General features: G+C 43.8%; 1 protein-coding gene across 1 annotated transcript in view; it reads right to left on the minus strand.

Moving 5' to 3' along the window:
• Positions 1 to 268: 268 nt before the first annotated feature.
• Brinp2 (BMP/retinoic acid inducible neural specific 2) overlaps positions 269 to 15,199 on the minus strand; it is a 97,317-nt gene continuing 82,386 nt past the window's right edge. Inside the window, exons 5-8 of the mRNA XM_063239804.1 lie at positions 10,084 to 10,189; positions 7,341 to 7,577; positions 5,887 to 6,109; positions 269 to 4,390 (exon numbers count right to left, since the gene is read on the minus strand). Of these exons, the coding sequence (XP_063095874.1) occupies positions 3,274 to 4,390; positions 5,887 to 6,109; positions 7,341 to 7,577; positions 10,084 to 10,189 (1,683 nt within the window). The 3' untranslated portion in view covers positions 269 to 3,273. The remainder of the gene's footprint in view (positions 4,391 to 5,886; positions 6,110 to 7,340; positions 7,578 to 10,083; positions 10,190 to 15,199) is intronic.

Below are 15,199 nucleotides of genomic sequence, written 5' to 3' on the forward strand. Positions count from 1 at the left end.
ACTGAAAGTGATCTTCATTTGCTTTACTGTTTATGAATTAGTGTGCTTGCAGTGCATAGCATTATATTATTTGCAGCAGGCATTAAATATATTACTCAACATTAGAGGCATTAGTCTCAAGCATTAGGGCAGATTAGTACTTGATGTATTAATTTTTGGGGGTTACAATTAAGGCTTTGATTCCTGATTGTTATTATCAAATGCATGGTAGCAACTGAATTGTGATTTAGCTCTTAATTCCACAATGAGCACCAAATTGACAACCCAGTACTAATTAATGACAATTCTTTATTTGTAACTGTGTCTGAGAATAGGTAGCTCATGTCTTTTGATTGTTTTAGAATTTACAGGTGAAAACTTCAACCATAATTTGATGAGGAAATTCTACGTTGAACTTCTACTTCTAGTCTTTTGAAACCCTGGTCATCCCTTACTTCCCCTTCTTCCCACCTATCTGCTAGAAACAAATCTTTGGTCTGCTGCTTTGACCAGGTCTCCACCAGGCACCCATCTTCGTTCCTGAACAAATGAGTCACTCGTCAACCCCAGATAACTGGTGAGTAGGTGAAACATAAAGACTCCAATTCCTGTAATTAATGATATGTCTAGGCCTTCTATCAATTTATTTTCATGAGAGATCAAAAAGTCACTCGTAAACACACCAATGTACAGTAGTATTTTTAGACGGATTCAATGCACTCAGCTTCATAATTTAAGCTTGCTGCAGACAAAAAGTAGAAATCTCTGTAGCTGAGTGTACATATTACTAAAACTATAATACACCACACCATTATTTTCCCAAGGCATCTCTTATCTCTGAAGTAGGGAGAAGTAGCACCCAGACTACACCTGTATGGTCTCTGATGCAGAGACATATGTGCAGATTTCCCAGTCTTCAGAAAAACTGTGTTACTGGGCCAGGTGGGATATATGCATTGACTCCGATCCCAGTGGGGCAATCATGCTTATGCCACAGAGGCTCCTCTCGGCTAATGGTGCACAGTGCATTCTGAATTGCTATCTTCCCACTCTGAATATGGCTGCGCATAGCAGTTGACACTTTGGCACATAAGAAGTATGCCTTAACTCATGAGTGAATATTTCTGTCCACCCACTTCTACAGCATGTACACACGATCACTTGGAGTGCTAAAATCTGACTCCAGTCTCAAATCCCATCACTAGAAGGCTTTCAAGCTTTCCTAGCATTTTCAGCACCATTGCACCCAAAGTACCATTCTATGATATATCTCAATGTTCCCATTGATGGGGCTGTCATCTGCTGGTTCCATCTGTCCCAGGAAAAGAGCATGGTATACACTCCACAAAGCAATCAGTGACGTGAACAAGAAATAAACACCCAGTATCTCTTCACTCCTCAATCATCTCATCACTAGATTTCTGCCTTTCAAAAAAGTTATGAAAATGCCCTGGGCTGTTTATATACCAAGGATTTCAGGTTCTTGTAGGTTGAACGATGGTACAATGATTAAAAGTAGTGTGAAATTCTTTTATATACAACAATAAATGTAAAAGACTCCTGGGCAGGAAGACATGACCATCTTCTTGTTGTCTCCCATTTTATTTTATACCAACTGAAATGAGATACTTAGTATTTATATGGCGACTTTCTCTTGAATAAAAATAGGGTTGTCATGCTTTATGCACTGTACTTGGAACACATGGAGCATAGACTGAGAGACGATTCTCCAGACGATATGCTATGAAGTGATTATCATGCCACTGGGAGGAGGCACTAAGGGGAAAAGAGGCATCGTTCTCTGTAGTGTGTGTTAAAGCCCCACTCTAGTGGGGAAAGTGGAAGAGAGAGTGGAGGAAACCAGTGCTACATTTATGTCTTTTCTGGTTTCCTCAAGGGCTGAGCCCAGATCCTAGGATAGAGTATGGGAATTCTCCAGATGTCCACGGCAGTACCCACAAAGAAGAGTCGCTTTAGCTGGTGTTTGTCCAGCACAGAGGCTGTAGTTCTTTTGTGAGCAAAAAATTCTCAAACTACTCTCAATAATGAGAAGTCCTGGATATAGGACCTGTGTTAGTTCTCACATCAGCAAGACACAAGAGACGAGAATGGGGTGGGTGCAGTGACGTCACTCTCCAGAAGAGGTCCGCCTCACTCTCTCACTCTCCCCCTTAGGCATGCACACTCACACACACACACACACACACACACACACACACACACACACTCCACCCTTCACATCCTAGTCAACACAGCCTCCCATGCAGTAATATCTCTCATCTATAGACGCCCCTGTGTCAAACACATAACTCAAAAATCCAGCCTACCCAAGAAACTGTACTGTCTTTTCTCTCTCATTTTCCCTCTAAAAAAGGCCTTTAATATATATATTAAACCAGATAAACTTTTACTCAGATGTTCACGTGGCTGGAGCAGATTAACAAGGAAAATAATCACAAAATAAATATTTTTTGTTTTGTTTTGTTTTTTTAAAAAAGACCATTTCCCTAGACATTGTCTCTCTCTAACTTGACAGAGTTGCTCGTTTGGAAAGAACAGGTGCTTTGGGGAGGAGCTCTGGATGGACAAGGGGTGCTTGGAGTGAGTCAAGACCCTGAAACTAGGGAGGTCAAGGAAGTGAGGGGACCGGGCGGGGAGGAGACTGTGCGAGGAGAAAGCTACTGCCTGCCCTTAGCATCTGCCCCTGTGTTGATGGCCTGTCTAGTGTTTCCTAAGGAAGCAGCTCCAGGATCAGTCAGCCTGTGGCCGTGACGGCCCGAAGGAGGCAGCATACAAAAAGTAAGAACCGATGTCAGGAGTCACAGAACAAGGACATTTTAAGAAATCTGGTTAAAAAGAATACAAAAGTGACTCCACAGAGGGAGAAAGAACCACCATCCCTCCCATTTTTTTTTCCCCCTCTTGCTTTCTCCAATGACAAGAATCACTTTGAAGGATTTTTGCTTGTTTGCTTCATGATTTGGCTGGTTCTTCTGTGATATCTCTTCCTTGGCTCTTCTCCTTCAACTGCATTCGTTTTTAGAAAGCACCGACTTTACAGTTCGGAGGCTGCTGAGTCGTAGCCTCCTGTGAGTGTGCATGTGTGTGTGTGCATGTGTGCAGTGGCTGTCTCTTTCTCTCCCGCCCACTTCAGCCCAAGCCTCCAGGTTCCATATCCTAGGTGCTGGAAGTCTCATGGAAGCACCCTGTTGGCACGAAGTTAAGGGCTTGGATTATCTTTGCACCCTGGATTTGTGGACCATCTCTCTGCCTGGCAGCATGGCAAGGCCCTCATTAGCTACAGAGTTTGCCTGTCTCATACTCCACAGGATTCGGCAATTTTAAATTGAATGCCCTCAAAGAGGACTGGATCCTGCCCACCTCATTGTTGGCCAGCTTGAGCCGATGCCGGAGCAAACAGGAAAAGAGATCAAGCCGGACTTTGCCAGGTGGAGAGAGCTGGTTGACTCGGTCCCTCAGCTCAATGAGCTGCAGGAGAGCAGAGTCCTGGGAACCTTGAGTATATGGGTAGTCCAGCTGGAGAATTAAATCGCGGATAGCATCCGGGTCAAAGGGCAGGCTATAGCCAAAGACCTGCAAGGTGTTGATTTTCATATAGCCCAAATTCTTGGAGGGATCAGTCATCTCCAGGGGTTCATAGTAGATTGTCTCATTGGAGCTGTCATCCAAAGACTTGATTCGGCTCCGTAGGTAAACATGGACTGTCTCGAAGAAGGTCTTCCACCTGTTTCCCAAGGTGATAGTCCAGTTTTGGCACTGGGCAGCTGCATCCACAGTAGTCCTTTCCCAGTCTGGGAAGTTGCCCTCATTTACAGGCATGAACCAGCTCTCAGAGTGGCTGCCCCCAAAGGGGTTGACATAGATGGCCATGACAGGCTCCAGGGTGCTGTTCTTGGTGAGGCAGATCTGCAGGGACAAGGCCAACATCACATGCACCAGTCCAGGCTTATACTTGTTGCTCTTCAAGGTGAGGAGCATGCGCTTCCTCCAGGAAGGGTCAAACCAGCTGCCCAGACGCATGTCATTGCTGATAAAGATGGAATGTACCTCAATGCGGCTGTCCCTCTTCTGCAGCAGGTACTTCAGCTCCAGATCCTGGAGGTCTGTCTCCAGCCCAAGAAAGTTCTCCAGGGACTCGGCCACCTCTGGCCGGCACAGGCCCTGGGCCAGCACATAGCCTGGATTACAGCTTCCACAGCGTGTGCTATTATCTGGAGCACAGTGGGCACATGCAGGGCCTTCACCCAAGGCACACGGGATGAGGCCCTGGCATGACGATTGGTCATAGGGGCAGGTGCAGCTGTGGCTCTGTTCCAGGAAGGTGCCAGTGAAGGTGCTTTCTCCACAGTACAAGAGAGACTGGATTCGGTTCCACCAGTAGGACAATGACCTTGGGAAGGGGGGATAACAGTGAAACAGGAGTCAGGAGACATGGCCTATTACCGTTCTTGCCTTAGCAGTACATTGGCTAATAGGTAGGGAAGATACAAGTCCCAAATTCTCTGAATGATGAAAACGCTACTGCTCCTTTTGGACAGACTGAGTAAAGTGTGGATCTCAGAGCCTGATGGATCAACTAGAACTATCTGACATCAGACTTCTACTGGAAACAGCCAGGCTCATTTGTTCTGGCTACCATTTCATTCTCTTTAAAAAATGTAGAACCTCTAGTATCAGATTTCAATGTTCTGTATGAGACAGTGTTCCAAACACGCCAACTTTATTCTTACACCAAGATCTCTTTCCTTTGCATTTTCTCTACCTCTGTCACTCATTCACCAAGAGCAGGAATTTGTAGGGATGAGTCCCTAAAACTTCGTATTTCAACTCTTATGTTATCTTTTCAAAGAGCTCTTTCCGGATGTTCCTTTTCAAAGAACCACTCTAGTCACTAACATATCACTTTGTTTTGTTTTAATCCACAATTATGGAATCTAAACCATTGTGTTTACTTATTGTTGACTTGTTTGTGGACTGCTTCCCTAGAATTGCCCAGAAAAACAGGGCACCGTATTATTGCCCAACATATTCTCAGAGATCAAAATTGTTTCTTGTGCAAGATAAGCATTTGATAATTAATTACTGAAAAACTGATATGCCTTCTCTCCAAAACCACTGCTGGCCTGTCCTCTGCCCTTGTACTTTCTCCACAGTTAGAATCACACTTCAAGATCGCAATGACTGCTGTTCCCCTGCCTGGTGTACGCCTTACCTGCTTGTATCAAACAATTTTTGTAGCTTCCTGCACAATGTGACCAAGACTTCTTCTCCAAGGGGTCTTTCTTCTCTAGCCTTTGCCTGCTGAAGTCCATCTCCTTGGTTTACCTCCTGCTACCCTGAGTTTATTTCATGCCACATAGTTACAATTTTTTTTTTACTTTTTACACTTTCTGTTTGCTTGCTAAAAATTCCCTAGTCAATAATATCCCCTATAGCTAAATAGTACAGCATGGACTATGGAAGGAATTAAGGAATGAGTCGATACCTATGACAATATAGCCCCACTTTGTTCTTGAGGACATGAGTCTTGGTTTTCCTCTCATGATTCAGAGCACTGAGAAAATCTAATGTGTATTTCTCATCATGTGTAGTTAGTATAAGCTTTAACTCTACCTTTCTTCCCTAAGAGATTTACCAAAATGGACATGCATGAGTGAAAATTAGAGTAGCATTTGAATTGCTATAATGAGCTTCTCTGTTTTTCCTCTCTCACTTCAGACACAACTCCCAATCAAAAAGGGCATGACAGTAGTTGAAGATCATGAGAATCAGAATGGCTGAGTGAGTCACCATTCACTGCTCTCCCCTGTAGGATGGAGGGCCTTCCCAGGCTTCAAGAGCTGCTGCCTGGAGGTGTGAAACGCTGGCTCTGGAGCTTGTGCTCACCTCTCCTTGGGCAGGCGGAAGCGTGGCTGCCGATGGCAGCGTTTGCAGAGGTTGAAGAGCCGGCGGACGATCCGATGTGTCTTCTTGAACAGTATTTTCAGGCTGGCTCCCAGCTGCTGGTAGCGGTGCTGGAGGCCAGCATCCATGGCCCAGAACTGCGAGATTGCTGTGGAATTCAGGAACCGGTCATCAGGCAGCCTTTTCAGCAGGGCCTGGAACTCTTCTGTAGGCAAGAACACAGGAGCTGAGTGGGGGGCAGAGTGTGGAGTGCTGGGGGAAGGTGGGTGATCCCCAAATGGAGGCCCTTCAGAATCCCTGCATGAGCAAAGGAGCTCTACTGTCATGATTTGTATTTATTTTAATCGACAGCTTTATTGAGAAATAATTAACATACTACAAAATGCAGCTTCAGTTTTTCCATTCTCCCTACACTGATATGCCTCTAAATTTGTAACCACTGAAAAGGCTAGAAGTCCTGCTTTTGTCAATAGCCTTGGGATACATCTCTTTATAGCCCTTTATAAGGTTATCTGTAATGCCATCTGAGGCCAGTCTTCTTCAGTAATACCAGGACACCCTACTGAGAAACAAGTGTGCACACTGACACACAAATGTGGGCACAGAGAAGGTATAGCACCCAGCCCAGAAGTCCTTAGCAAATTTCCACTCCCTGAGATAGGACACTCCTGTATATCCTTCTGTCTGACTCTCTAAGACACCTTTTTGATCTCTTCAGTTGTTTGTCAGATAGCTATTCTTTATGGTAGTAATCTAGAAGCAAACTGCTTTCTGGTTCCAAGTCTGAGTTCTTCCTAGAGCTTCCTGAGTATGCTGTTTTCTGAACTCATGCTCAGATTCACCCTGATGTCATGTTCTAGATCGTATTAGCCCAAAGCTTGAGTTTGTGAAATTAGAATGTGAGATTCTGCTTACTTACTTCCCTCAACTTATTATCCTTTTTTCCATAGATAAAGAAACTGAGACACTGAGAAGCTGAATGAATAACCCAAGAACTAAAGCTAATCACCAAGAGGGTAAGGACATAAAACCAGTTCTTTGGGATGCATGTGTCAAAGTAACATAGCATAGATATTAGGTATAACAGCAACAGTTAGCTTCCACCAGTTGCCTCCTAGACTCATGCTTCATTTAAACACATTTTATCACACACTTTATGTGCAAGCATTGATCCAGGCATCATGGAACCAGTTGCAAGCAAGACAGACAAAAACTATGCCCTCAGTGATGTCAATCTTACCAAAATCCTTAAATGCACATACTATGTCTATTTACATAAAAAGAAAACCCAACCACCTGAGATTCTGGACAGTGATATAACCTGCTTAAAGCCATAGAAATAGGAAGAGTCTGAGCTGGGATCTAAGTGGAAGTCCCCATGTTCTTGCCTTGCACTTCTTCAGCAAGAAGGAATTTTGAGCCAGCCAGCTGCTCACCTGACTCCTCAAACTGCCGGTTGTGTGTGGCCCAGGAGTCCTGGATCTGCACCAAGCTGTCCTCCATGGCCTGGATGTCAGCATCAGGGCAATTGCACTCTGGGAAGGTGGGGCTGCACTTGCACCAGCAGTCATTCTGCTTGCAGACCAGCTCACCCTCGGAGCTGCACGTGATGTAGCTGAGTGCCGCGGCCACAAAGCGCTCACGCAGGTACTCAGGCAGCAGCACCTGCAGGCCTGGGAAAAGGATGCATTGAGAGATGGCTGGATGGAACCAGTGGGGCCCTCTGTTTCCCGCACCCATGTTTGCAGGAATCCTGGCTGAGCTTCTGCTGACTTGTGTATCCTGGGCCCAAGAATGGTCACCTCAAGGCCCCATCTTGCTGTGCTGGTTGGGAAAGAGGGCTATTCCTGCCACAGTAACCGAAGAGGGAGAGTCCAAAAATGCAGATGAGGAATGTCAAAGCCCAAGACCTTCCTGAACTCCACACTTCAGCCAAATTGAGAACATGCGTCATTATAAGAACAAGTTTATTTGCCACACATTAGCATTTTAAGAATGGAAACAGGAAGTTGTTTTGGATAAAGTAATAGCTTACAGCCCTCCTGGGAGAGAAATCAAGGCTTGCTGGCCTTGCTCTGCCTCCAAATGGCATCCTATTTCCATCTTAACTGAAATAAGCAGTAAGCATGCTAGCGCATTACTGACCCTCCTGAGCCTCCATCTAAACTCTGATGACTGAGAACATTGCCTTGATTAGGCTGTAGGGTATTCAGTGACCAGAAAATATGCCAAGTACTTTCTAAGTATGACTGAAGTGAACACTCAGCAGACATCATACTGAGGTTCATATAGGCAAGGGAGTCCATGCACAAAGACCAATTACCTGTCCCACAGCACTAGTTGAGTTTGCTTGCCTGCTCAGCTCACACTGCATCCCCTGAAATGGATGCTCCATCTCAATGGGATTAACTCTTCAGGAGGTTTGAAAGTTGGATGGCAGCCAATGCCTGGACATCAGTCAAACCTTGATAGAGAGGAATGACTCTCAGCCCCCTTTCAGTTGACTTCCTATGATCCTCGCTATAATGTACCAATGTACTCCAAATTTTACCATCTGTGATGGGTGTCAGTGTACTAGGAATAGCACGCACTCCTATATGGCTCCAGGCCACATCCAAGGCAGCTGTCAGAAGCTTCCCAAAGGGTGAATGAAGGATGCATATGGCACTGGATGCAATCTGGGCCTCCTCTGAGGTCGGACTTGTGGGAAGCTCCATGATTTTGGAACATTGTAAGAAACTAGTGGAGCAAAAGATGGGAGGATTTCTGAATATATGCTTCTCTTTCCTAAAGAGTATGCTTACCCTTTATATCCCTAACCTTGCCCTTGTCTTTGGCAGGGAATCTTAGAGCCCAGAGTATAACATCTCTATCTGGACAGATCTTAAACTATACTTTAAAATCAGCAACAGCACATGGGTGTTGTTTTTGCTTGAGGCCCACCTCATACTCCGAACTGCTTCTGAGTTCTCCTCTCTTGACTCTGTGCCAGCCTTGACCCTGGAGCAGCCCTCTACATAACCCTCTCCACAAGCTTGCTTCCAGAACTTTCCCTCTCTAAGTACTTTCCTCACACCTCGCTCACCATCCCTCCTCTTCCACACAACATTTCCCACTGCTGTAAAATAAGTGCCCTGAGCAAGGTCTGGATGAGTTATGGGCTATAAAATTAAATGGCATAAACTATTCCAAATGAACCATCAGACATTTTGAACTTCACTCATCGCTAATTTGCAGATGCAAACCCATCGCATCCAGGGCCACAGGAGAGAGATGTTAATTGTATTAGGTAGCTCTAAATAAAAGAGTCTTTTACTTTTCTGTATTATGTATTTCTTGATTTCTAAAGTATTACTGGGTCGCATTTGGCTCAGCTTGCCTGGAATCTGTAATTGTAGATCATGGGTGAAAGCTATTGATTTTGTAATACCAAGACAATAATATCTTAAATAGTTCAATTCAGTTAGGTCTTAAAAAAATAAACTTTTCCTGCCAAATCAGTGTGCATGAGCCCTTCTCTACAATGCTTGGGAAGTAGCGACAAAGAGGTGATGCATGTCCCATTATCTCCCAGCCTGAAAACCTTGTATGGCTTCCTGTCCTCTTTCTTTTCCAATTTTACTTGCTCTGTATCTATCAAAAGGCTCCTATTCATTTCAAAGTCTTCTCCTGGCTTTGAAGGTCTTATGAGGACCACAGACTAATAACAGAAAGCAGAGCCGCTTTCGGGTGTGGTTACAGTAACCAGGGATCCCAAGGATTATAGAGCTCATATTTGAACTAGATTTGGTGACCTCCTAATCATTCAACAGAGGCCAGTTATTCCACAGTGTTTCTTTAAGGAACAATAAAGGTATTTTTCAGATAACAAAGGATATCACTGAACTGGGTCAAGGCTTCTAAGGACAGATGTGTGGTTCCTTGTAGGTTAGTGTTCTTGGGAAAGACTATGAGACAGGCTGCTTTAGGTGTTAAGTAGAGCTGTGGGTGTAAGGCAAACCACCAGAGGTTTTTCTCAAGAGAGTGATAGAAAGCTGTTAATATAGGTCCCAGGATTTCAGCAGTTCTTATCTTGAGATAGGCTTAAAAAATGGGAAGGCAGGACCCTTTCATGCTCTCTGGTGATCCAAGTGTCCCACCAGGAGTGAGCAGTGTGAAAAGCATCACAGAGCTGCTTACCCAGTAACTGCACTTTGTTCTCTGGACTCTGCACCAGGACAGAGCTGACCGAGTCTAGATTGTCATAGTTGCTGCAGCCCAAAGGACCGGTCCTGGTTTCTGTGACCTAGAGACGGAAAGAGCAAGATACAAGTTTATAAACCAAGAGGAAGTTTTCCTTCTGCCCTTCCCTTCTCTGGTCATCTAGTTGGTGGCTCCATGTCTTATCTTGGTCTGGCCAAACCAATAGCATGTGTCTTTCCCTGACGCCAGCAGGTTAAAGTCATTATAACGCCCATTCTCGTTGACTTTTATCTACTTTTGAAGACCTACAATGTCTCCAATGGTTTGGTTTTGTCGGTTTTGTTCTTTACTGTTTTGTTCAATTGTATTATAACTAATGGTATAGGCAATTCTATTAGAGATAGCGGGAGGCATTATGGTAACCATTGTTGATCACCTTGTATTATGTTTTCACATTATCTATTATGTCCACCCTTTTGACTTGACCGATTCTGTTCTGTTATGTCACATTTGGTTTTACTCTCTTCCAAAAAAGTAATAAGAACCGTGAGAGCAATGAAACCCAAAATGTGTAATAGTCTTTGTACAAAAGAGAGGAAAAGAAAGTGCTCTAAACTATATAACTGCATGTATATTTAAGTGTATAAGATAGAATATGATATCACAGAGTTTTATTGGATCATTGAACAGAACTGTTTGCAGTATCATTGATGGAATGTCCACTTTACAAGCTTTAATTTTGTGACTTGAACAATTATTTCTAAGATGACAATATGTAATCCATTAACTAGTAATTTCCTACTGTTCATTTTTTTTCTGCAAATCTGTATAACTTGTACCCTTTCTCTGCTTTTTTTTTCTTTTCTCCTTAAATAAAATTTTTAAAAAAGTCACTTCTCTTGTCCTGTAACTGTGAATATGTGTACTATATAGTTGGCAGCATGGCTGTACATACGGAGGAGTCTTTCAGAGACAGGCAAAGGGAATTTGTGTCTGGGAAGAGAAAATTCATTGTAGAGAGACGAAGCTGGAGGAGTGAGCCCTTTGGGTTAGAGTCAGCCCTTTCCTCTCCCAGAGGAACACAGGGGACCAGGTGTGCTCCCCTGGCCCTGCTGACAAACCCAGCTGTATCTACTTGATGTGATGCTTACAGGTTTCAGGGATCTTGAAAATGAAAAGCCTAGAGAAATATGAATTATGAGTATTATTATTAGTATTAAACATTTAAGTCCCACCTCTGCACTGACATGTCCTTAGAGAAAATCAGCCATTGGCTTACTGCATATTTTAATAACTGTATTAAATATACATAAACTCTTATAGCCATGTAATATTCCAAAACACCATAGTCATTTTAAAATATTATAAAGCTGGCCCATCAGTTTTCCCTGATGTTCAAAGTATAAGATGAAAAATGGGGAACTTTAAATGCACTGAAATAATTATGTAATAAGAATGATGGGGACCTGAGGCCCTTACTTCTCAGGATTTCTGAAGTCTTTGCCAACAATCAATCAACCAATCAAGGAGTATTTATTGAGCAGCTTCTGCTCAATTCCACACAATTCATCAAACATTCATAGAGTGCCTTTCTGCAATTCCTCAGGGAAGTCTACCTGGATCCCCCTGACCTCTTTTCATAGCTCCTGGCACCTTTCTGCTTGGCAGCAGGTATGTAAGCTGCAGCTTTGCATTCTCTTTGGAGTGTGCAGTTCATGTTCGGGTCCATGTGGTATAGGCGCCACAGAGGTAAGCTCATATTTATTTTGTTTGCTGTGGTGTCATGAGCAACCAGGACGGTGTCTGCCACACAGCAGATTCTCAATGAATCAGAGAGTATATGATTAATGTGTTCCAGACATCGCAGAGTGGTGAGGTGGGCACAAAGATGTAGGAGGGACATAATGGATCCTCTCAGACCCAGGTACATACCCAGGTGACTGTTTGACATCCCAGTCACAGCAGAAAAAAGTGTTACAGAGAGCACCAAGGAAAGAAGACCTCTAAACAAAGAGGGAATGGGAGAAGTAGTGAAAGAAACTCTACCTCAGCGGATCCTTAAGTATAAGAGGAAAGTGGAAAGATAGAAAAGGCAGGGAAATAAATCTACTATGAAGAAAAAAAAAAGGAGCAGCAGGATCTAAAGCATGAGGCATGATTTAAAGCATAGGATATGTGCCCTGCTAATTACCATGGAGCATTATTGAGGGAGTGTGTTTGAAAATGAACCTGGAACAAAGTATTCACATGGAAGACGGTGTGATACTGACTAAAAATGGGGGGGGGGATGGGGGCGGAGTTGTTCTTGGAGTTTGAAGTAGCCTGAAAAGGCTTAATGGAAAGGTGAGCCATAAATTGGTTTTGAAGGAAAAGCAGATGAGAGGAAAGAGGGAGGAAATTGTAGAGGTGATTCCAGACAAAGACCAAGGGAGCAGCAATAGACACAGTGCCTGCAAAGCAGCGAGATGAAATCCCAGAGAACACAACCAAGACCAGGACACCAGCAGCAGTGACCTACGTTTCCATTCCATTGGACCATCACAGCAACTTTCTGGAATAAATTTCATGATCACAACTCCACACAAAGAAAGCCAAGGCTCTGAGAATTGTAGTGCTTGAAACATAGAGCTTTTAGATGGCAGAAAGAAGGTTTTAACATTTGCACTTTCAGATCCTAGGTTAGTACTTTTTCCTCTCCTGAAAAGGCAGGTCAAAGCACTACAGAAAATAAAGTGAGCTTAAGCCACTTACACTTGTCACTGACTAAAGACAAAATATTTTAAACATACCAGTCTACCCAACATATCCTAATGATCTTTCCTCTTTTCAAAGTGTTAACATTGGACAAAACAATTTGTTTTGGCTTGAAATCAGTATTGATGTCCTTGTATTACTGCTTAGGAAAGCAAGCCCAGATGAGTAAAGTGACTTACTCAGGGAGACACAGCTAGACACCTGCAGGGCTAGGATCTATCAAACTTACTCTTTCTTTCCATTATCTGCTTATTTGACAAGCATCCAAGGAATATCAAGAGCTCAAAAATGAATAAAACTTAGCTATTTCCAGTGAGGAGCTTGTAGACAATAGAAACACTTCCATAATCCCATTTCTTTGGCCACTCCACCTGGGCCTGCCTCCCTCCACATGTGGGTTCCAGGTGCTGATACTTCTTCCTAACTAAGTCTCTTGGCAGCTGTTAGACAAGACCAGTTTTACTTCTATTTCTACATGATGTAAAAGTCCTGATGGAAAGCGCCATAGCCAAGAACTAGCCTAGCAACTCTATGGAAGCCTCTTCCTCTTGGGATGGAATGGGTTGGAGACTGGGTAGATGTTGGAGTGTGGTACATGGGATACTAGGCTCTTCTTGCCTCTGGGTAAGCTGGCCACCAAAATGTCAGTTTTATACTAGTTTTTCACCTACCCACCTTCAAATTTGCTACTTGCCAACTGTGTCTTCACACGGAGAGAGATAACAAGCTTTATGTAGGAGTAGGATGTGACCCAAGGAAACAGACCCAAGGAGAAGAGCTATGACAGGAGGTGTCCCTTCCTCACCCTTATACCCACCCCTTTCCCCAGCCACCACCACTCTACACCCCACCAATTTGTTCAGCATCATGAAACTGGCTCTGATGCTTATGATTTTTTCCTCTGCTGTTTCCAAAGGTCAGTTCTCTAAAAACACAATCAGGTAAATAATTGAAAGGGCAAGTAGCTTCCTTTCGTTAAATGTGACACAAAGATGGGAATGCAGAAGTAACATAGGCTTGAACTTCACGCTCATTTCCTGATAGAAAGATCTGAAGCCACATTTACAAAAGTGAGGAAATCTCCTAGTCACAGCTGTTTTTACAGATGATCTCCTCTGAGATCATCTCTCTCCCTCCTAGACAAGTAAGAGGTGAGGACAAGAGAGACAGCTGAACAGGGCTCCCCTACGAACGTGGCCTGGCATTCACAACCAGTGCACAGGATGGCCTGAGACAAACATCCCACTGCACCCACTCAAGGAAGCCCCCGGGTCTATCAGAGAGAGAGACAGAGAGAGAGAAAGAGAGAGAGAGAGAAAGGAAGAGAGAGAGAGAGGATAGAGGGAGAGAGAGAGGGAGAGAGAGAGAGAATGTTGTGGCTTTCTGTTTAGAAGAGGTACACAGCCTGGGAAGATTCTAAAGACAGCCACAGAGGTAATAGAAAGTGCAGATCACTGGGGCAAGCATGTTCAAAGAGAGCTTGAGATAAGCTTCCAGAAAGGGGAAATAATTGTGTGCTAATTGGCCTGTTGACAGAGCCCATCTTGCCTTCAGAAGGCCCTGATGGATCTCACGTTCATTAGCATATCCACTTTTCCATAAATACCAGATTGTGCAAACCTCGTTCTGGAAAACCTTCCCCTGTCATCACATCCAGACTGCTCTTGTCCTACCTGGGGGAGGACACCTGCAATGCTAAGAGCACAGTGAGATGGGATTCTAATTGTGCATGATGAGTCTGAGCTCAGAGAGCACCGCTGATGGTGTATATGCTTAAAAGGCTGCAAAGTGAATCCCAGGCAATTGTTGTGAGGAATTCCCACAGGTCATTTGTATGTGTGAGTTGGGGGGTATATCATGACCTCCAACTTGCTGAGCAGGTGCTGTGCCACTGAACTAGAGTCCCCAGCACTCTCCAGCAGCCTAACATCCTGGTGAACTTTTGTATGGCTTCCCTTCAGTTAACTCATAAGCATTTTGAACCCTCCCCCACAAGTCCTTCTATATCTTTCACTAAATAGACAAAGTAGAGTGTGGATTATAACTAAGAAAAAGGTCCTCTTCCATCCTTTTAGTCCTAATCCTTTTGAACACATTACAAACAAGATCATGTACACAGCCACTTACAGTTTGCAGAATGTTTGCACGTGGACTATCTTATTTGGAGTTTCCCATCCTATGTAAGATTCAGGGGTAGACATGCACCGTACTTTTTATCATGTGGAGCAGAGGTGTATCAGTCAGAAGAGATAACAGCCTCAGTGTCCAGGCAGGATTGTGGAGATCTCCTGAAGTACATTTGCCCTTTGGGTGCTCTCAGAAATTCTAAAGATTTTGTGGGAAGGTAAAGGTGGTCAAG

This window comes from Cavia porcellus, unplaced genomic scaffold (assembly GCF_034190915.1).
Source record: "Cavia porcellus strain 051 isolate PalLab524CR breed Dunkin Hartley unplaced genomic scaffold, mCavPor4.1 scaffold_29, whole genome shotgun sequence".
Classification (NCBI taxonomy): Eukaryota; Metazoa; Chordata; class Mammalia; order Rodentia; family Caviidae; genus Cavia; species Cavia porcellus.